The 23,939-nt window shown below is 38.7% G+C and overlaps 1 protein-coding gene across 4 annotated transcripts in view; it reads right to left on the bottom strand.

Moving 5' to 3' along the window:
- Positions 1-418: 418 nt before the first annotated feature.
- Positions 419-23,939, bottom strand: part of ETV1 (ETS variant transcription factor 1) — an 88,473-nt gene continuing 64,952 nt past the window's right edge. For all 4 annotated transcript variants that reach the window (XM_089533140.1, XM_089533141.1, XM_089533142.1 and 1 more), the window contains 5 exons: positions 15,200-15,266; positions 14,083-14,153; positions 10,184-10,353; positions 7,384-7,485; positions 419-5,579 (listed from right to left, as the gene is read on the bottom strand). In XM_089533140.1, coding sequence (XP_089389266.1) covers positions 5,358-5,579; positions 7,384-7,485; positions 10,184-10,353; positions 14,083-14,153; positions 15,200-15,266 — 632 coding nt within the window. In that variant the 3' untranslated portion in view covers positions 419-5,357. The remainder of the gene's footprint in view (positions 5,580-7,383; positions 7,486-10,183; positions 10,354-14,082; positions 14,154-15,199; positions 15,267-23,939) is intronic.

Here is a 23,939-nt window from a genome sequence, read left to right as displayed (position 1 = left end):
TTATATATAGATTTTCTATGTGAGACAGCCCTGAGTTCTAGATCCATGATGGGTTATTTATGCAAATAATTCATTCTTGCACCTTTTTATTCCATCTGATGTTGAGGTTTTAAATGACACTATGTTCAAAACAACTGCTCACCCCATGGTGAGATAAGCTTGGGGCGGGGGGGGGGGGCGGGGAGTTCTATAAATTTCCTGCATAGGCAGGACCTAAACTTGGGAGCAGCTGATTTGTTTGCTGAAATTGATTGCATTATAGTTTCAATAGGTGCACATTGGTTGGTACCTGTGACACTACCAACACTTTCCTTCCTGCATGTGACTATGGCCAGAAATGCATGGGCCAAATAAAGAGGATTCTGGCTGCTCTTTGAGGGCATGGCATTTAGATGATGCATGCCCCCAAAGCATCTGGAAGCCACACTGAGGCCGTGTTTATGGGGCAAGAGCCAGACCTTTAAGGAATGAATTAAATCTACTCCTGCTGGTGGCCTTTGGGACCATGGCAGTGGCCCACTTTGGGAACAGGACATGCAGTCACCATGGTACTGGCCTGAATGCAGCCAGAGTGGCCTCTGGGACCGTATGTTCTGGGCCTAGGTCTGGATACGAGGACATCCAGCATAGTTTAGTGGTTTGAGCACTGGACTGTAGCTCTCGACATCAGAAACCCAGTGGGTGATCTTGGGTAACACACTCTCAGCTCTAGAACTCCCTATGATAGGTTTGCTGTAGGGTTGCCATATGTCTAAAATGACTCAAGGGCACATAACAAGGGTATATTATTACGAGCTTCTAATATTAAAGTCATAAATACCTGACACACCAAATGGGATCAGGACTAAATCTTAACTTATGCACTGATTCAGTGTTTGGTCTTCTGGTGTACTACCAGCTGCAAAATCAAATTGTAAAGAATGAAGAATTTGTTATGAGTGTTCAAATTACTCTTACATGTCTTCATCCACAGCTGACCAAACGTATTAGCCATTTTCCCACTTGGCAGACCACCATGGGCTATGACCAAGTAATCTCTATTTATCATGCTTTACATCTTTGTATTTTAAAAATACTGCCACCATTGAGCCCTACCTGAAATTTCACCCACTATCATTTTCTTTAGTGACTTATATACTATAAAGATGATATACCAATGGAAAATGGTGGTCTTTTACTTGCTATGCTGTTTTGGAGAGGGCAATGGAAGTTATTTTTGCTTTCTTCTAGCAAATATTTTAGTTATTGTCAATGAAGAAATGAACAAAGTCATTAGAAATCCAAACAACCACCTTTCAGAAATCAGCTGCCAGATTTATTTATCTACCTGGAAAAATGTGGAATTTGAACAGAACTTAAAATAAACTCTTTAAAAAGATACAGTTTCAAAAGGGTTAAACAATTCCATATAACAACTTGTCATACAACCTTTTTTGTTTGTTTTTGCCCTGGGAATTCATTCAATGGTGGGGGAATTGCCTCCTTTTTGTTTTGTTTTTTACAGTGAATTGCTACCTTATACAGCATATATAATTTATTAAAAATATTCTTTAGACAGTTGAATCAGTTTCTTTTTAAAATCATCAATTGCATTCACCAGATATACTTGTCTTAACAAGACACACTGTCCTGTCAAGACACACTGTGCCAGTACTGATGAACCAAAAGCAATTGCAGAACTTCATTAACGGGAGGTGGGTGGATTTGTACATTCAGGGCTCTAATTCAATGAAAAAAGCAGCATATAGTTTCCTAATCTGGATTTCTCTAACGATTCCCTTCTAGGCGCATGCACCAGAAATTTGCACAATAAAATAAAATGTTCATGGAATATTTTTCAGATTAACCTGCCCACCAAAGAATGCCTAGGTGCTAAAAAAACCCATTCCAGGTGCAGATCCAAAGGATGCAGGATGCTAATAAGGACCACTGGGTCCTTTCATCACTCTATGGATGTGTAGAACATCGAGATCAAGCCAGGCGCTTGTCCAGTTTGCTATAAAGCAAGGTGGGTAAATGGTTTATAGCAGAAGAGGTAAGGCTGAGAAAGGAAGCAAAATCTGACATATTGAAATCTGACATTGGTATTTTTGTAAATTCTGGTTAAAAATAAACTGAAGTTCTTCCCCACTGCTACCAACAGGCAAGGTTCCAAGGAAGAGCAAGTTTCCCAAGAAACAGGTTAAAGCCACCTGTTTACATCAATGGGTACTTTTATTTCATTCATTTTTATGCCAATGGTAGTATTCGTGCTATTGATTAGAGGTGGGAATAATTAAAGGGCATTCCATTGAGTCCATTTTTTGGAAGGGTAGCATGCCCTAAACTTATATACATGCACCTGTTAAGTCATCGTATGCTTCTTGGTGTATTCTAGATGCATAACCAGTGTGCTTTTTCTACAGCTGTGTGGTTTATAGTGGCTCACACTCATTAGTCTGAAATGAATTGCATAATAAATAATTTATAGCTTTACTGGTTTCCTGATCGACAGTGAGTGCAAAGTAAATCACCACCTCAAGGCATCTTTGATATCATGTCATTTACAATGAAATATTATTTCTGTGGCTAATGTTTATGGACTCCTATTCCTGCCTTTCTTCTAGAGTTGATAACAATTGCCAAAGTGTGTGTGTGTGTGTGTGTGTGTGTAGCCTATTTTGAAGATTCACTGTTTAAAATACTCACTGGACAGCTCAAGCCTCATTTCTATCCTTTTCAAACTAGGAAACACAATGTTTCAAGAAAAGGTGATCATAAATATTTAAATCTTCTTTTTTCTTTTAATTTTATAAGTAGAATAAGGTGTGTGTCTTGTTTTCGACATTAGCCTCCGCAAATTTAAAAAATTAAAAAAATTTTTTTTTTAAATAAAATAAAAATGAACCTTGAAATGGTCTTCCAAACATCTGATCACATGTACATTTAGTGTCCAAAACAAAGTTGATTGATAAGCATCAGTGCCAGCACTACAACATTATACAGCAAATTCATCATATGCTCTTGACGGTTTGTAGAGTCTGTGCTTTACTAAAAGTTATAAAAAGTTCCGCAGAGCTCCTCTTAGCAAACTCAGGCTTACTGTTCATTTCTCAATGCGCATAAAAGCTGCTTATAGCACAGCTGTGGCATAAGCTTTTTTTCCTAAGCAATAAATGGTTCAAGTCATCTATTTTGTCCTGATATGCTACCTGTAGTTACAGCATTGCTTATAAATGGGCATAGTAAAGTCAGCAAAGATAATATTACAGAAATAAGACAGCAGCAGAAGCATTAGCATTATCTAGTATGTATATATGTTTGTCAACATAACACAGCAGTAAAAGGTTTAAATGCATATTAATGGGTACCATGTCTAATAATTACTAAAGTACCTATGTTGTGTATTGGATATTTTGCTCAAGGAGTGTGCGCTGTGGTCTAAACAGCATAATGAGATATGAGAACTAGTACAGTTAATTCCTATTGATTAAATAACTTATTTATGCACCAAAGCAAATGGAAGGACGCAATAGATCTTCTCTGTGATCACAATCCTGTATTTAATGTTGAAATGATATTCAAGATGTTTCAGCACATGTAGTTATTATACTCAGGTGGGTATTGAAAGGTCTAAAAAGATCAAATGTGCTGTACTTGCATAGCAAGATGGCACCAGATACAAGAAGCAAAGCTGCCACCCTGCAATTTGCAGTTTCAAGCCAGGAACTGTGCTCTTCAGTCCAGAGTGAATACTTTCCTTAATGACCCATTAACAAACACAAAGCAGCATGATGGATTATGCATATGGTTTTTTAAGGGCAAAATACAAAAACCTGGCTTTTAGAATAAAATCAGAAAGGTACAGTGATATGCTGGCTCCTAAACCTGCAATCATTGGCTCATCGTTCAGTAACAGAGAGAACACTTTACATACACAGGGTTCTAGGTTGTTCCCTCACCACATACTTGATTTTTAAAGCTCAAGTTCTTTCTGTTCCTTATATGGGAGTGGGGAGTTTTGTAAAACAAAAAGTCAAAGTAAACTAAAATAAAATCCTCTCCTATTTGCATAAGTCAAATTTAATAGGGACAATTATTACCAGATTAAGAATGCAACATTGTCTGTGCCTGTCATATTGATGTTAAAGCTGAGGAGCTTCCCAGAAAAAAAGAGATGTCAGTGCCATTTCCACACCAACATGGTTGAATACACAGGTAATCAAACTCAAGACTGATAAAAATTAAACACACAAAGCCCTAGATGGAGTCAATTTTGGCTTCGCTCAAATTCAAAGTTTTTTATTAGACCAATGTCTATCTTTCTAATGAACTCCTTTTCACAGTACTTATGAAAACAAAAACAAAACCTGTAATTGAGAATCTTATTCTGCACATGTTTACTAAAAAAAATTCTCCATAGAAAACAATATTTTCTGTGCAGGAAATAATATTTCTGCATAGAGGTATTTTCTGTGCAGAAAATGTTATTTTGTGCAAATTTTGCTTAGGATAAGTCCCCAACTACAGAAACTTTTGTACAAGAATATTTCTGCAGAGAAATGAATGCTGTTTCCTATGGAGAACTGTAATTTTGTATGTTAATATTGTGCAGAATGAGTCCCAAATTGTGAATAGTTTTCAAAAATGTCATTTTTTAGGAGAGCAGGAAAACATTTGCTAAAATTATCTATTGCTTCCTTGAAGAATAATACTAGTGAAGAACTGCACCCCTAATTTCCTGCATTTAAACCCTCAAAGAGTCACTCCATCCTTGTAGACATCACTGCACTAGATGAATCAATTCAGTTACATTATCTCCCTGTGTGTTTTTCAAAGTGAAGAAAATAAGGCGAGGCAACAGGAGAGGAAAAAGTGCCCATGGAAGAAAATTCCCCAAATAATGTACAAATGGTTATTGACCACACTTAGAATTAACTGTACTATGCCCCAAAACATGTAGAATAGTCTTTAAGCTTTGTATGAAACACAACAAAACAAAACAAAAACAGACATGATACAGCTTTCTATTTTAAATTTGTATGTTCCATTCCCAACCTTAAAAGAGGAAAAGAAAAAAGAAAAGCAGACCCATCCTTTTTCTTCTTGTTCCAAAGAATAAATCATTAGATCCCAATCCTCCCCTTTCAAATAAAGTGCACTGTCCATGGCAGACCATAGGAGTAATGCAACAGGAGAAGCCCCTTTATAGTACTATTTTATTCTTTTTGTAAAAAAAAAATCTTTTTTCATTATTATTTTTTACAAAACCAACTGAAGGGGATTCAGCTTTCCTCCTGGTCTCATGAAAGAGGAGAAGCTTTGGAGGGCAGGGGGGAATGGGCCAGAGGAAAAGGGATTCTTTAGTGTCACTGCGGTTAATACACATAGCCTTCATTGTAAGGGTGGGTGTTACAGCAGCTTCCTTCTTGCATGTAGACCATGCTCTCGTCAAAGTGGGACAGAGGCACAGTGTCCTCTTCGTTGATATGACGTTCCATGTCAGTCTTCAGCAAAGGGCGCTGGTTGTCCGGAAAGGCCATGGAGAAGAGGGCTTCAGGATCACAAACAAACTTGTAGACGTATCTCTCTCCAGCAACCTTAGGAACAACATTAGAGAAGCACACAGGAGAAGGGAAAAGATGAATTATGTAAAATTATGATTCACCAGACTGAAATATACAAAAGGTGTCCTCTCTTCACAGAACTGGCAACTTGAAAAAAGGGCGTGCTGGAGAAGCAACAAACAGCTCTGTGAGAGTATTTGTCTGACAAAGGAATATGACTAAAGATCCACTAATTCTGATGTTTAAAAAGTTGCCATTATCTTGTGTAGTCATTTTATAATTGCACTTGGGGTTGACCTGAAAAAGACATGCAACAATTCTATGCTTGGAATCCCAGGAAGCTGCCTTATACAGAGGCAGAACATTGGTTTGTCATGCTGAGTACTGCCTACACTGGGTGGTAGCAGCACTCTGGTGTTTCAAGAGAAGAGTTTTCCCCCAGCCCAAACAGAAATGCTAGGGACTGAACCAAGGACTCCCTTCATGCAAAGCATATGTCCTACCAAACAGCAGTCTCATAGAGAATTGGGATGTCTTCTACTAGTTAGGCAACTAGTACTGTGGTGCCTCCATCACAGTTAATCCATCCCTTTGCCCACCCTTCAGTCTCTCTATGCCACAGAAAAGAATTTGTTTATTCTTGGAAGGGAACAGGCTGAGAAAAGCAAGGATACTCCAGTTACTTGCTCAAATACTTGCCACAGTGCAACAACAACAACAACAACAACCCTTCATAGGTAGATTGTCAGCCTGGCCATGCTTCATAGAATGCTTACATATTTGCAGCAAATATATATGGTACATTCAAAGCTTGAAAATTTACTTTTTGAATTTGATCTTACAGAATCCTCCAATAACTCTGGAGGCTGTTATCCAGAAAGTTAAAAACAAAAACCTTTTCCAAGCTCTGGGTGCATTTACAAGTTAAAAATTCCCCCAAACAAGTAAAAGCCTTGTCCATTTTTTATTCTTAAGGCACTTGTGCCCCACAATTATTAACTAGAAACATCTTCAAATTTATAAGTCACTTACTTTCACTGTCACCTGACCCACTGTTGATAATAAAGGGGTAGAAATATTTGGTAAAGTTGTGGAATTTAACAGGGCTAGGATGATGTTCTCTGTGTTGATTACTTAAAGCACATTTTTATTCAGAGTTACCTTTAGGATGAATAGTACCACAAATGTTTTAATAAAAATAAGTGTGCCAAATGAAGGCATACTCTTCTATCATATGTAAAAAACAATGTGTTGTGGTGGTTACAGTGGAGATGTAGGATGGGGTGATCCAAGTTCATTGTGTGAGTTTCAAGCAGTCACTCTAACCTCTTAACCTAGTGTATTTTGTGGCTTTTCATAAAGAAAAAGATCTAGGTGAATAGAGAACCTTGTATAGAGCTCCTAGGAGGAAGGGTAGGACAAAAGAAAGTGCATCTACTAAATAAATGGTGTTTGGACTAATCTGTTGGGCTATATTCAAAGGAGCTAAACATAAATTCCAATCCAAGTATTTGATTTTATAATTTTCCCAAATGTGAAGTCTACATGTGAATAAAAGAAAATTAACTTTTTTGTACGCCACCTCCCAGAATACTCTAGTACCAGGAAGATTCTGGATGGAACCAAATTATTTCCCCCCACATTCTGATCTGAATCCACAGATTTAGAACTAATAGAGGAGAAAGGAAATAGAGATAACATTTTAAATATTTGCAATATCTCTGTATATTTGGCAACAAACCATTTGGAATAATGACATTTATAACTGCTTGCCATTATAAACCAGTTTATAATATACAGCATTCCAATGAAATCTGATGCCACATTAACAGCTCACCTTTTGCATGATTCCCTTCTCATAATAATAGCGAAGTGAACGGCTAAGTTTATCATAGTTCATGGCTGGCCTGTTTTTCTGAATCCCCCAGCGACGTGCCACCTGCCACAGAAAGAGATTAGCACTGATTTGTTAAAGCTCATTTGACAAGCAGTTCTTATTGTCACCTATATTTTTTTAAGGAAAGGCAGATCTGGGGTCAAAAACATAAACAAAAGGTTTTCTAATCCAGTCATCTCACATTCGAGCATTGGATTTATTCCATGACACATAAGCAGTTGGCAAAAAATGTTTCTGTGTGGAGTGCTTTTGCTCAGGTTTCCAGCCAGCCAGGATACTCCATTTCATCCCCTCATTAACAGTCAATATCCCAAGCCCAGTAAGCACACTCAGTCTTCACTGAGCTATTTTACAATTTTCTCCTTTATGGTTTCCCCCCCCCCCCCGCTATTTTTTTTTTCAGTACCTTACTCTCTCTTGTGAGTAGATGGTACTGTTCTGAATCAGAACTCGCAAGCCTATTACAAGCATAGCCTAACCAATCTCTGCAGTTCAGACCTGCAATAGCCTCAATCCTCCTCAATGCTTCTTCCCTTGCACATCATGTTGCTAGATAAATGTATTGCTTGGGCTTTGACTGTTTAGTAATTTATTTAGAGTATTTATACCAGAACACTGCTGAGACAGCCATCCCAGATTCCAGCACAAATAGGAAACAAAGTGTATGCACATCACACAGTTATAGCAAGTTTGATATCACTTTAAGTGCCATGGCTCTATCCTGAAGGATCTTGACATTTAAAATTTTCTGCTTGGACACTTTACTGCCTTCCCCAGAACTACAATATTAGAACACTAAATTCTAAATTTTAAGCATCTCATTCAGCTACAAATTCTAGGATTTGGTATCAAATGACTGCAACAGTGTATATATTGTATATACCCAGTCATAAGTCTAGAAATTTTAGTCAAAAAGTTAACCCCAAAAAGCCTCAGTCAACAGGTTAATGTATGTATTGCACTTTAATTCCTGTATTAAAAAGGAGCCATCCCTGGTGAAAGGCCAGAGTGTAATCTGTCTTGGAAGCATTGACCCCTCTCTACTCTCATCCATCCAGCCTTTAGTGTGAGCACCAACAGTTATGCCTGCTGAATTTTTGCACATTCTCTGGCATTGTTTTCCTTTGCTTCATCCTTTACATCATTTGCTATATGCCCCTAGGTTTCATGGGTCATATCAACATTCATAATTTTGACCCTAAAACCTTCCCTCGACCTGTACATGACGTCGACTTATAGCCAAGTATGTCCAATCTGCCCTTTCTTTACACAGGGATCTGTTCCAGACTCCCCCGTGTAAAGTGAATTCCACCTATGCTCAAGCCCCATTTAAATGAATGGGGCTCATGCACACAGCGGCATGCATGTGCCATGGGCATGCACCCCATTATTCCTTACGGAATGCACCACCCCTTCTCCCAGCGCAGCTTTCATCCCCTCATTAACAGTCAAAAGCTGACTGAAAGCTGCGTAAAGCGCACCTGTGTATAACATGGGTGCACTGTACAATAGATACATTGGCCTGTTACAGACTGCCAAAATAAAGCTGCTTCGGGTCTCTTTGGTGATATGCTATTTAAATGATGCATGGGTCCTAAGAGTCCAGAGGTTGCGCCAAAGCCATACTCCATTTCTAAGCACTGGAGTGCAGCTTTGGTGCAGCTTCCGGATTCTTAGGACCCATGCATCATTTAAATAGCATATCTCCAAAGAGACCCGAAGCAGCTTTATTTTGGCAGTCTGTAACAGGCCATTCTTTGTTTCCTAAAATTCTAGTATCCAGATTGCTGCAAACATGTTTACAACAGTGTCCTGGATACAAAGGTCTCTGAGAGATACATGTTCATAGTACAGCTGTATTTCATATTGATAACAATGCTATGGTAGCATTCTTGGCCTTAACAGAGACTGAACTGTTAAGTTTCCATGCTACAAGCCTCCAATACTGCGATCAGATAAATATATTTTTGAGAGAAATAGAAAGGTGGTTTGACAAGTGGACTCAAAAGTATATGGATGCTGCATGGACATGTATTTGTTGCTTCAACATATTTATGCTGTTACTTTTGTCACCACATATGTGATCAAGTCTGACTATGTAGACATTTCAAGAGCCATAAAGCTGATTTATTTTCCAGCTGTGTGGACCATTTTATATGGGCCTGTTCTAAATTGGAATGGGGATGCAGGTGAGGGAGTCTCACGAATAGGATGGAAATAGCTCTGTAGGTGGTCATGAGAAAATATGGCTAACATCATGAGAAATATATGGCCAATACCAGCAAAGAGGTAAGTCAGGGAAACTGAAAGAGGAAATATAGATAGAGGTCAGAGTTTAGGGCTTATGGTAGAATTAGAATGCTGTGCATGGCAGAAGTTAAGTCCTGAGTAAGCTGGGTAGCTGCCAAGTACAAATATTCATAAGAGTATTTATGATTCCCCCCCTCCCAATATGGCAACCTGAAAGGAAAAATGACACCACTGATCAAATAGATTGCAGGCCCAATTCATTTGGCCTTTACAAGACTTTGTACAGGACTGGGCATGTCTGTTCACAAACGCCAGGCTGGCTAAGGCTGAAGGGATCAACATCTGAAGGGCAACATGTTCCCCAGCACTGGAAGAAATGCTCTGTCCATGTTAAAGATTAAAATACGGGAAGAAAAATAGTCTTTAACTAAAACAATTAAATACTACTCTTTCACCATGCACAGCAGATATTTAGGTGCTTACTGCTCACCTCTTCTGGTTCAATCAACTTGAATTCCATGCCTCGTCCAGTCCAAGCAATGAAGTGAGAGTTTGACGGATCATCCAGAAGGGCAACCAAGAACTGCCATAGCTGAAGAGAGCCCCTCCGCTGGTATGTGGGGCCCTCTCGGTACATTCCTGGCTCCTGCTTGATATCTCCTATAAAAGACAAAACACTGCTTACTGAAACTCATTTCATTTGACCAATCACCAGCGTAAGTTAACATCAATAGGGAAGAATAGAGGAAGCCCATTATTCTAGCCTATAAATTGGTATTCATTGCCTATCCTTCCTTTTGGAGCAAGGTTAGCACAGGTTATATGGTTACCTGGAAAAAAATCACTATCAATTTAGCAAAATGCAGTTATGATGAAGATGGTTCAGTTCAGTTTTTTTCTCGCTACCGTCTCATTTGTTTGTCCTGATCTATGCAAAACTAACTTGCAAAGGACATGCAAGACCTAGTCTTGAAAAAGCATGACCCATTTTTATAACAGCTTGTGTATCTGAAGGACTCCATTTGTATACAATTCTTTGTACAAACCCTCATTTGGAAATACAGTGCATGTTTTCTATATCTGCAAAACGCCATTGACTAAAATGCCTTAAGCATGCAAATTCTTCTAAGAGAAATTTGACAAGAGTATTTGACTAGGACTTAAAGAGCATGAGCTTTATGTACGGGTATGCAAATCCTGCGGATAGATGAGTTCCTCTTTGGCGTATTGGACTTGCATATGAGAAAGGTTCATATTTAGCATGGTTTAGCTGTGCATTAGCAATTCTTCTGAAAGCACTATATCAATTGCAAAGGAGGAAAAAAGCCTCACAAAACCATCCCACACAGCCAATCTAAAAATGTATAAGTTGTCCCCCCCAAAATCCAACAAAACTCAAATGCTTAACACAAGACAGTTTTTAAGATAATCTCACTGAGCAGCACACAGAATTGTCAGATGAAAAGCTCAGAAGTGAGATTACAATTTTTTTCCTGCTAATGATGACTGCAATGCTTGATCTTTAAGCAAAAATGCATCATATCCCACTTTGACGCAAAGCAGAGGATCTTTCTAGAAAACACCCTAAAGTCCTATGTTACAGTACATAACATTAAATTAAATCTGCATTGCATTAAATCTGTTCTCAGAGCAATCTTTACCTCTAATTCTGGTGGGAAAAGGCTACTTAAAAACACACCTACCTGTCAACAATCATTTTAAGGCAAACAGAAAATATTGCTATTTAGATACAGGTCTTAACATTTACAGTAGCCCTCCCCAAACTTGTGCCCTCCAGATGTGCTGGATAACAGCACTTTCCCAATATGTGCTGCCAACACATCTGGAGGGCACCATGCTGGGAACACACTGTTTTCAATTTTCCTCTTTAATTTAGATTCTTACATGTAAGTAACCTGTAAATGGTAAGACAAACATGGATGAAAACCAGATTGTTGAGTGAAGAGGTGTTTGATACTGCTATTAGTCAACCCTGTGGTATGCTCTTCCTTTCCTCTGTCAAATTTCCTTGGGCAGTGTGCAAATGATGTGACAAAAGGCTGAATGATATGTGTAAGGACTCCATGAAGTGTTATGCCTTATTGAAATATATGCATATGTAAGACAAACATACCCAAACACAATTTAGGAATGAGGTAGGGGTAAAAAGAGCCAGCCTGGTATGGTGGTTTGAGCATTGGACTATGACTCTGGAATCCCTGCTTCTTGGAGAAGTTAACATTCTCTCAGCCTCGGAGGAAGAAAAAAGCCAAACCCCTCTGAACAAATCTTGCCAAGAAACCCCCATGATAGGTTTGCTTTAGTGTCACCATAAGTCAGAAATGATTTGAAGGCACACAACAACAACAAGGGTGGGAAACAATATTTTCAAAGACTGACTACAGCAAAATCACCCATTTTTATATTATTACCATTTCATGACCTAAATGTACAAAGTATAAAGAGCATTGCCTCAATAGCTGACTAAAACTAAACCTGCCTTCTCCAGTCTTGTGCCCTGGAGCTAGACTTTGTCATTCATTGCCATTAAGTTGATTTTGACTTATGGTGATTTTAATTATTTATAATTATTTATTTAATGACGAGAGAATAGCGACCCTATGCATGAGAAATGTCCAAGTCACACTATCATCAATAGCACTGCTCAAGTCTTGCTCACTCAGGGCCTTGATTGCATCTATCTCTCTAATGCTAGTCTACAAGTCCCATTATCCCCATTGGCCATCTGACTAGGTTATATAGACAGGACACCAGGTCAGGGAAGCCTGAATGTACAAAACTATGAAACAAAAGTGTACATTCACAAAGTCATTTAAAGATACACGAAGAGCCTTGACATGGTGGCGCAGTGGTTCAATGCCTGTACTGCAGCCACTCACTGACAAACCACAAGGTTGTGAGTTCAATACCAGCCAGGGACTCAGGGTCCACTCAGCCTGGCATCCTTCCATAGGTTGCTAAAATGAGTAACCATCTTGTTGGGGGAAATTAGCTTACACTTTGTAAACCGCTTAGTAAATTGGTAAGCAGTACAGAAATGTACTTGCTATTGCTATTCTTTGCATGATTCTCAACAAGCACTAGGGTAGAACCATCTGAAAGTAGCCAGTATTTCACCATGTACATTCTCCTCATTCCTGAACAGCATAACATGGGGAAGTACAATAAGAAGCACCCACTGAGACCCACTATTGCCTTCTCTGACTTAGCTCAAATTCGACAGCCTGTAATAGTGGAGAAGCTCTCAGTATGAACCTTGTTACTTTACCTATTTCTGTGTGAAATATAGTTTCTAGCCTTGATTTTATTTTATTTTATTTTTGAGGTTTAATCTGTGTGGGATTTTACCTTGAAAAGCAAAGTGCAAATCATGCCACTGACAGTGGTTCAGTTCTCTGTTATGCACTTTCAGCTTTTCTGTTGTAAAGCTGGAAAGAGAAGTTGAAAGGCCTCTATTTTACTACCTCATGCTGTATAAATTATTTTTGGTTACACACTTCTGTGGAGATTGCACCAAATCAGCAACTAAATCAATTAACTTGTCTGTTTTGCAAACCAACTCCTCCAAATGCCAGAGAATAGTGCAATTACTGTGACATGGAATACCGGTCTAAATTGTGTAGGCTACAAAAGCAATATTAGCCTCATTAGCAATTCTCCCCACAGAATACATGCTAAAATTTATATCCAGTAATAAGAAGAATATGGTTCATTTCATAAGACATTTGATACCAGTTAGCCATCCACAAAAACATTTTTAGAAAATAACAGATATTATACATTTTACTCTTTCTGCAACAGCTTCATTAGACAAACTAATACAATGTTCAGCAAAGCATGGCTTTCTGTAAAACACACAGAAACCCTTGAATAGCTCTGTTGCACTTGTGTTCCATAATTCATCTCTCCATGGATTAAAAAAAAGACAAGAGTTTGCATTAGTCATCAGTAAATTCAGAGTAGCTGCTTTCTGTTCTGCTTCGTTAATTACAGGATCAGCTTTCAATAAATCTCTAGTAACAAGCTGTATGTGATCATCGAGTGCAAAGGAAATCCACCTATGACTCCTCAGAACAGCTAGAACTACAGCACTTTATGTTGTCTCTAGGTACAAAATTTCTAGCTTGCAAAAATAGAACAGCATTCTATTGAAAAGCAGGCTTTGGTTTCTGGAGGCAAAGGTCAACCTTTGGTTGGGCACACAGTAAATGGTCTATTAAACCCTCTTGAATTGGAATGCTGCTGACCCTTTTTTTAACTGAATAAAAAAAGAAAAGACCCTTATCCTTTTCCCCTTTCTGTTCTTCATGCTGGGGAAAAATACTGTCTACCCCCCACATGCCTGAAACACATATACGTGTAACATACCATCAAACTTCTCTGGAACAACACAGGTGTCATCATAAAACTGTCTTGGTCCCTTTTCGTACATGCAACCTGTAATTTTAGGAAGGTAAAATCTCATTTAACAAATGGATTTAGGGGGGAAAGAAGTACAATAACTTAAAGCAAATGCATGTTAAGATTACATGTTAACATGTACAGTGTTAAGACAGACAAGCAAGGCAAACATATATGTCAAATTGGTCATATTGTTCCAGACTAGTGTGCTAGTTAGTAACAAAAGTTAATTTGTGGAGAAGTAAATGCCAACCTGCATTATGAAAAACCACCATCGCTGCCTTTATATAACACAGTAATTTTTCTAGGCAAAATAGAAAACCCCCAAACAATTATCATGGATGGTTTTTTGCCATAAAAATTACCAGAGGAAGTTCAAGCAGAAAACAGAATGAAAAAGAAAGAAAGAAAGAAAGAAAGAAAGAAAGAGGAAGAAATGACAGTATTCTTATTCACACATAATACTAATCCATGATTTCATACCATATGGGTAAGTTCCTGAGAACCCAAGTGCATGGATTCTCCCATCTCTCTTTGACTTCTGTTTCATTTCCTCACCCTGTCCTCTGAGTTGGTGTTATATAGAGAACAGGAATCATGGTTTAAAACAAATGCTAGTCAGTTGTTAAACAGGAAAATTAGAAACCTTGGTTTGTTTAGCTAGCATGTTCAGCAAACCAGAGTTTGTTTTCAACTATGATACCTGGTGTAACAATAAGCCTGGAATTAAAATAAAAAGTTCAACTAAATGTAGCATGAATGAGGGGGGGAGAGTGTGGAAACTGTGAACATTATTCAGGTTCAAAAAGGCAGTTCTATTTATTGCTGTACTGAAATATTTTGCTGAATGTCCAGTGTAATAAAAAAACACATTCTTCTGTCTTACAAAAAGATACTAAGACTTAGGCATTTCTCTGAGCTCACACTCTCCTATTCTGCTGAAGAGAAATGTGTGGTTAAACAATTTTGATTTTAAACTTTAGTGAGAACAGCAGCCAGCTTCTTTATATTATAGTAATTATGAAAATTCTGCTTTTAGACGGGGAGAATGTAAAACCATACACCTACACCTGAATACTTAACTTCTGTTCTGTTTGGGTGAGCCAGGAAGCCTTCTTGCCTCATGTAAATGGAATGGCAGCTAGGCACTTCTGGAAAAAGAAGACAATGCATATTAGGAGTGTGCCTGGAATTGCACAGGGCTATCAAATTAAGAAGGCTGTAGACAGAATAATAACAGATAAAGGAGACAGGGAGAGAGAACCTATCAGCACATAGTTAGCATTTCAGAGCAATATTCCCCAATAATATGGGGAATAGCACATTTACTCAAAGCAGTTCAATGAATAAAAGTTTTGGGAATATGCTATTTGCTTCTGTCATCTTGGAATGACAGTGAGTACCCCTTAATGTACCAAACTCAACCCAATCTAGATTCTTGAACCCTGGTGGGTCTTGTTGTCCAGAAAGCATTCATAACTAGATTCCTCTTCCCATGATCAATTTACTATTTATCTTGCTATTTCATACTGTTTTATACAGAGCTTCCTAACTGATTCCAGGAGACAAGCTCCTTTGAATTATTCTTTCTATACCACCTTCCTACTAAGGTGGTTCAGATCAATAAAACCATAAAACCATGATAAAACCATGTAAAAACATTAAAACCACAATAAAATACTTGGAGTAATATAAAGGTCTGTGCCTAACGTGCACGGAACCTTAAATTTCTGAAAGCATTTCCCCCCTCCAAAATACATTAACTATATTTTAGTCATGTCTTTTAACTTTTGTATATTTTAATGTAATTTTATACTGTTTTTAGATGATTTTGACTGTTTTAAATTTTATTGCAAAGTTGTTTTTTAAAATGTTTTTATCTGTGAGCCATCTTGGGTCCCTTCTGGGAGAAAGGCAACATACGACTGAAATAAATAAATAAAATAATAAATGAATAAACATATTCATTTCGCAAAGCTACATACTCTTGCTTCATACATTAATTTTTATTAAAATATTTTCCCAAAACACTTCTAGAATTCAAGGTGCTTGTGATGGCAGCTAAAGCCCTAACTGGCTTGGGGCCTTAATATGTGAAGGATTGCCTATCCCTATATACAGCTGTACCAGGACTAAGAGTTGTTGGAAGGGCCCTCCTCTGCCCGGGAGAGCAATACATGATTGAAAGATGTGTAGGAGATGGCTTTCTCACATGTGGCACCCTGGTTGTGGAATGCCCCACTGCCCAGGAGACTCAATAAGCACTTATGCTGGCTTCACTTTGGTACCAAGTGAAAAACATGGTTGTTTATTAAAATCTGTTTGTGTGTGTGCTTTCAAGTCACCTGTTGGCTTATGGTGAACCCATGAACTTCATAGGGTTTTCTTTGGCAACGAATGCTCAGAGATGCTTTCTACCAGTTCCTTCCTCTGAAATATAGTCTACAACGCCTGGCATTCATTGGCGCTTTTCTCACTGAAGTACTAACCAGGGCTGACCCTGCTTAATTTCCAAGATCACATGCCTTTAAGGGCTTAGCTGATTTATTCTAGTTGTTCATGCACATAGTTTTAAAACCTTTAACTTTTACATTCTTCTATCTTGTCAAACTGTTTAATCTGTTTTAGTCTGTTTGATTTTTTTATTGTTTTAAGTTGTTTTAACTGCTTAAATTGATTTTATCTGCATGCTGTCCTTACATCTCATGATATAGATATGACTTAAATAAATTAGCCATCCATATACAAGGAATTATGCCTGTTCTGCTAAACTACAATTCTGTCCCCTTGAGAATAAGTGTCACTGAAAATAGTACATAAAGCCTGCACGACATTTCAGGTCAGTTTCCTTATTTCTCACCAACTCTCAAACTGCAAATACAAGTTTTAATGTGTAAAAAGCAGACACTACAAGCAGCACAAACCTATGAAGGTCAACGCCAAAGTAAATCTCAGCTTAAAGAGGCTTGCTCAAGGTAAGCATGCACAGAGTTGCTTTCCCTGACATAGCTAAAATGTTGTTCAGTATAAGACTACAATTGATTCTTCAATTAACCTCTGAAGAATCACAAATCAAAACAAAAAGAAAAGAAAAGAAACAGCAGGAAGATAGGAGCAAACGTAATTTGCCCAGTGTTGTGTGCAAGCCTTTTCCAAAATGCAATCCCAAATTTCACTGTTCACTGACAAGTGATGAGTATCAAGGGCTTGGATGGAGAAGAAAATGAGATTTTACACTGAATTCACTAAGCAAGTGCAGTTGCTGATAAACAATGAGAGTTCATCTGTCCATGGTCTTATTCCAAACACCTTTATTACTCATTTTCACTATGAAGTGTGCTGGCAATATTTCAATATTTGTTGATTGTTTTTAGGAGGTTGTTCAAACAAACAAGCAAAACAAGCAGAAGTCACAAAACCTGGGGGAAGATCAGAAGAAATGCCTTGTATAGATCTGCCACCACACTTTGACACATCCCTGTGTCAAATCCTTATCCATTTCCCTTTAACACCTGTATAGTAACATAACAGTGTGTTGCATTACTTCTCTTCAACCCCAAATTAAAAGCAAGGAAACAGTATGGAGGCATCTATCCAAACATGAACAGGAGATTGAGGAATAACCGTTATACATAATCTCTGGAGTTCTGTTCAGACATTATTTACCCAGTATCAATGAATGTGTTGGAAGAAGAGATGTTTTTGTCCATATTGAGAGCTTCTGCACCACCAAGAACCCCAATTTCCAGCATTCTTGCTCATATAAATAGGAATTTCTTTTCAAGCTTGTTGCTTTCCATTTTGTGTGTTGAATGAAACCAGGTAAGTAACCTCTGTTCTCAAATCAATTAAGGGGAATGTGGCTTGGGGGGTGGGGGGGGGGGGCTGCACAAAATCAGCCACATAAGAAAATAAGTGGCTACGTTAACAGAGAGGAAAGCGTACACATATATATAGATGAATGAGGTTGAAAGGGCAGGAGATAAAAGGTCATATGATAGCCCCATTTAAATATTTGAAAGGATGTCATAATGAGGGTGGAGCAAGCTGTTTTTTCTGCTGCTTTAGAAACCAGGACATGGAGCAATGGATTCCAACTAGAGGAAAAGAGATTCCACCTCAACATTAGGAAGAATTTTCTGACAATAAGATCTGTTTGACAGTGAAATATGCTGCCTCAGAGTGTGATGGCATCTCCTTTGGAGTTCAAAGTGAGGATGGATGTATTCCTTCTTTGGAGGTTTTTAAAACAGAGGCTGGATGACCATATGTAGAAAATGCTATGATTTTCTTTCTTGCATGGCAGGAGTGGACTGGATGGCCCTTGTGATCTCTTCCAATTCTATGATTCTATGAGTATGCAATACTTTCCCCAGCATTATAGTTTAGGATAGATCCTGATTTCATAACCCAGCAGATAGTCCCAAGTTTTCCTAGCATGGGGATAGTACGGTTCAAGGCCTGTATTGTGACATGCACGAGAAGTGGCAGGAGAGAAGAGGGAACACATGGACACAATGTTCATTCTGTGATAGTTATGTTGCACATTTGCATAAGCAGGCTGCACAAATGAGCTGACTGACAGCAAGAAATTCCAGAAAACAGTAGGTGCTTCTGAAATGAGGTATATAATAACCCAGTTCACTCAAAGGCAAAGAACAAGCTAGGCTTTTGCTGAAATTCCAAGTCACTCAAAAATACATGATTAAAACACACTTTTACAGATATCATGGCTAGACATGCTATGGTTTTCAACACAGTAAGGGAATCAGAAGGATCCAAAACTTGCCCAAAAGCCATATATTAATCATAGTTGCCTTAGAATATAGAAGTATGAATATGTGCCTATTCCAGATACACTTGAAACTGTCTCCTGGTTATCTTTATCGAACATCTTTTATTTCAGGGATGTCCACTCATATTCTAGACTGCAACTCCCATCAGAGTCAGCTAACATGGCCAGTGTTGATGAATACACTTGAAACTATGAGAGATACACCTGAATATGACTTATGCTGAGGGTTATACAGAATTAGGACCTTTTTCTTGGGTGTCTCTTTAGAACAGCTTTTACTGTAGATGTAAAAGCCCATATTATGGACTGCATGTCCCATCAGCCCCAGCTAACATTGCTAAAGTTAAGGAATCATGGGTGCTGACATTCAAAACATTTGGACAGCACCAGATTGGGGAAGGTGGCTTTAGAAGTTCTAATGCTGATAGCAATTTATGTAGCAACAGTCTCTTTTTTAAAGTTGCCGTCTGCTGAAGTTAACTATAGTATAACCATATGATTAAGCAACCAATCGAGAACTGGGTAAGGAGGGGGGATATGCCTGGGTAGACTTTGTTTCTTGTAAAGTACCTAAAGTCTTATAATTCTAAAGTGTATTGGTTAATTTATGACTATCAGAATGGGTCAAACTCTAATCAAATTGTAGAAACATTTCCAAAGTGATTATTCAATCAAATGACTAACATGGTTAATTAGGAGCCATAAACATTGCTCTGAAGTTCATCAAAGTAATGACTTGCTCTGAAAAAAATTACTGCCAATTAAATTGCCTGCTGCTTTCATTTCTACCTTATCTAATAAAAAGGCCAACCAATGAAATTTAACATTGCAGTTTTAAATTGTGCTAAGTGCTTGACTAAGACCCAGACGCAGTTTAACTAGCTAACTGGGGTTACATTTTAGAGCAGCAGATGAAGAACAGGAACTCTGTGTGTGCTGCTATGTGTATTTTTATATATCTAAAGGCCAGTGTGAGGGAAGAAAGGTGTGAAGGAGATACCATATGTATGACAATGCTGAGATGGAACAAAACAGCTGGGCCAAAACAGTCATATCAGTTTTAATCTTTTTAATTATTGTTTATGTATATTTTATCCAGCATAATTAAAATGCTCACAGTATAAATGTTGCAATGTTTTGTCATGCATCAGATCTGTTACTGTACACAGTTAAAAAAGACTCTAACTCTATAGGTATGTACACAGTTAATATGAAGAAGGTTCCCAATTTAGTTTTTCAAATGTTTACAATGGGTTGGAAAAGACTCTCCTATGAATTTCTAGAAAGGGGCCTATATACCGTAAAGACAGCAGGTCCCATTTGATTTTGGAAGCTAAGCATGGTCATCCCTGGTTAGCATTTACAGGAGACTGCTAACGAATATTAGTGGTGTAGGCTATATTTCAGAGGAAGGAACTGGTAAAACCATCTATGAAATTAATGGAGTTGCCATAAGTTGACAGGTGACTAGAAGGCATATGTGTGTGTGCACACAAGCACACACAGACAGAGTGAGCTTGTCAGTGTAGACCAAGAGGGAAAAGCCATACACCTTGCAGCCATATCTGGCCCTCTGAGGTTCAACAGAAGGCCACATCCCCCTCCCCATGGTAGAATCACCTGGCAGATGGAAAAGCTTAGCAAGTAGGAGTAAGAACTCTAAGATAAAATATGTAGGATTTCTTTTTTCCCACCCCTCTCCATTTCACTTCACCAACCACTTGGATGAGAACTTCTGAAACTGAATCCAGCCCTTGGACTGAAAGAAGTTCTCCGCTCTTTGAAGACAGTACCAAGGTGGATGAACCAATGATCTGATTCAGAATATGCAAGCTTCTTAAATGACATGGAAAGGGAGGGTTAGTCAGACTAAAAAGATACATAATTCACAGTCTCACAAATTCAGGCTGCAAAAAAAGCTGTTCTTTCTATACATAAGCTTTATTTGCAAACAAGATGATCTTTCTTCATTATTAATTTTTTAAGCCCAAGCAGTTCTAAAGAACTTATTTTTTTGAAAGAGCAGACATTTTGTGGGTCTACTCTTTCAATTCCTGGGGCTGGAGGCTGCTTAGATGTAAAGACTTTTCAGGGGACAATGGGATGGGGGTGGCAATTGAAAAACAATACCATTGGCAAAGGGAGGATGAGCTGAAACAAACAGCTCCTTGTAGCCGTTCTTTCATGACCTAGAAACTAGGTAGAGCTAGAAAGAATATTTAGATATATTTAAAAATAGTCATAAAGCATGTCTCCTGAGTGTCTGATAAGGGGAATCCAAGACCTAAGAGAAGTTTTGCTGTAAGGGGAATCTTTCCTGTGCAAAACACCAGCTTTGTCTATGCACAAAAACGGGGGGGGGGGGGGTTGCACAGAAAGCAATATTTTCTTTGCATGAATGTTAGGAAACATGTTTTAGCTGCAAAAAAGATGTTATTGTTGTTTAGCACAGAACAAGTCCCAAACTATGAATGTTCTTCAGAAATTATGCTGTCTTCAACAACTCTTTTGAAACAAGAAGCAAAATGTAACATTATTCATTTCTGCCTGCAAGAATTAAATTTATGATGAATTACATCCCTATGTAATAGTTTAGCCCTAGCCTGAGACAATTTGTAACTGAGGGGCTATACAGATGGGCAGCTGGATGCCGGCCCTCCCCCCCCCCCCCCAGATCGGTGCCACAACAGCCTCATGCAGCGGCGCTGATCTGCTCCCTTTAGGGAGCAAAAGGAAGCTGCTCTAAGCAGCTTGCTGAAAGGTGTGTCATAAGCACCACAGCGTGGCATCATTACGGCCCTTTTGTGTACTTAATAATTTCTTGTTATTTTCACTGTTCTTTTTTCTCTTTTGCTCTCTGTTTGTTATCACTTATATGTATTGTATTCATTGTTAAATGTTATTTCACATTTTGTTGATGTATTCTTTTAAAGCTTTAATGAAATTTTAAAAAAATCATTACAACCCTTCCATCCAGCACCATTTGGGCGCTGCACTCAGCGTGCATTATCATGGTGCACCAAGTATGGATGGGGGTGTGCCATAATGGCAGCTGGGTGGCGCAATAAGGGCTTAGAGCGTGGGGATGCTCAGCCCTCACTGCGCCTTCAGGGTGGCGCTTTTTGCCAGACTGTTGAGTCCCAGAGAAATTGTGCAGAAAAAATTAAAATGGGAAATTTGCTGCTTTGGGGAAAAAGGGCTTGCTAACTTTGAAAGTCATTTAATCAATGTTTTCCAATCCCACAAAATTAAAAGGGAAAAATTCCTTCCTCCAATGACTGCTTTACAAATCTGAGGAGTCAATATTCTTCTGCAACTATTGTTGGAAGTGGATTTGGACTTATAGACAGTTTGTGCAAAAATATATGTTTTCCTCTTTAAATCACTTTCTTTTTCTCCCTCTGAGCAGAGTGGAAGAGGGCCTAGTCTTTTTTTCATTCATACCAGAGAATCATACAATCATAGAGTTGGAAGGGTCCACAAGGCTCATCTAGTCAACCCTCGGCCATGTGGGAATAAAACCATCCTTAGTTCAAAAGAACTCCAAAGAATAATCCACTACCCTCTGAAACAGTCTATTTCACTAGTTCTTTGTGGATTTTTCAAGATATATGGAAAAAATACTTTCCCTTTAGGTAGTTGTTTGCCTTCACTCCTCTAGGTTTTTCTGGGTCTGGCAGGCAGCCTTTCTGATGTCTGAGCTGGAGTAACCATTAGCCTGTACAGCCCAGTCTAGGTGCTTCAATTCATCTTCCAGGAAGTGGGGTTCACAAATCCTTTTTGCCTGGTCTACCAGTATTTTTATTGTGCTTCTTTTTTGTACTGGGTGATGGTTGGAATTTTTGTGTAGATATCTGTTACTGTGTGTATGTTTTCTGTTTACTGTGTGGCCCAAATATTGGTCCGGTTTGTGGATGACCTGAACATCCAAGATGGCAATGTTCCTTCCTTTTTTCCTCCACAACGTGAACTGGATGTTTGGGTGGATGTTGTTCAGATGGTTCAGAAACAAATCTTCTCCGTTGCTCCAAATGGTGACAGTGTCATCCACATACTGAAATCACGTTGTTAGTTTTTTTGGTGCTGTTTTCAGGGCTTGCTTTTCAAAGTGTTCCATGTAAAAGTTTGCTACCACAAACTACTTCCAGTGGGACAATGGATTCTATAAACAAAGAGATGGAATAGCCAAGGGAACTCCTCTGAACCCTGTGATAGCAAACTTTTAATGGAATAGTCATAGTGCAAATAAGTACTTTTTCCTAGCCCTGATATTAATAAAAATGATTTTAGGGCAGACAGAATTAGAGAGCAGAGATGAGAAGAATATTAGAGATATATTTTTTAAAAATGTTGAAAAACGTGTTTCTTTAGTGTAGAGAAATACTTAAGAGAAGAATCCTGGACTGATGAGAAACACTGCAGTTTGGGGCATTCTATATAAAATTTATACATGGTTATTTTCCACAGAAAACAGTAAAATGCACATATGCAACACATCTGCATGCAAATTTTATGTAGAATAAGTACAGTACTATGAATAGTGTGTGTTTTTCAAAGATTGCTCTGTTAAAAGATTTTCTTACACTGAGAACAAAATTGCTGAATTGCTCATTGTTAACTTAGGCCTGGTAAAGACTGGTGCCTTGCGCCAGCCTGGGGCTGATTTTAGGGTTCGAGAGAGCAGAACGTCTGCATGCTCCCGAGCCCTACCGCACTGTCTGGGTGCCAGCATGGCTTGCCCCTGTCCAGACGGGGGCCGCTATGATAATGTACACATGGCACAGCATCCAAACAGCATCGTGCTGCGCCGATGTCATCAGTGTGCACGAGCGCGCCAATGGCGCCCCTGCACACCCTTTTTAGGGCTCCCGGAGGCCGTGCCATTTGGTTGCTGGGGCCTCCGTTGGGGGAAGAAAGGGGCGGTGTCTCCCTGCCCCTTTCTCCTCATCTGTCGAGCCCCTTAGAGAACAGAATTATCACCCCTACTAGAGACCAGGAAGAGTATTTAAGGAAGAAAACTAGACAGGTC

Source organism: Sceloporus occidentalis, unplaced genomic scaffold (assembly GCF_023333645.1).
Source record: "Sceloporus occidentalis isolate IW3139 unplaced genomic scaffold, rSceOcc1.0.p SCAF_7, whole genome shotgun sequence".
Lineage (NCBI taxonomy): Eukaryota > Metazoa > Chordata > Lepidosauria > Squamata > Phrynosomatidae > Sceloporus > Sceloporus occidentalis.
The sequence above is the reverse complement of the archived record's forward strand: the minus strand, read 5'-3'. Positions and strand labels throughout refer to the sequence as shown.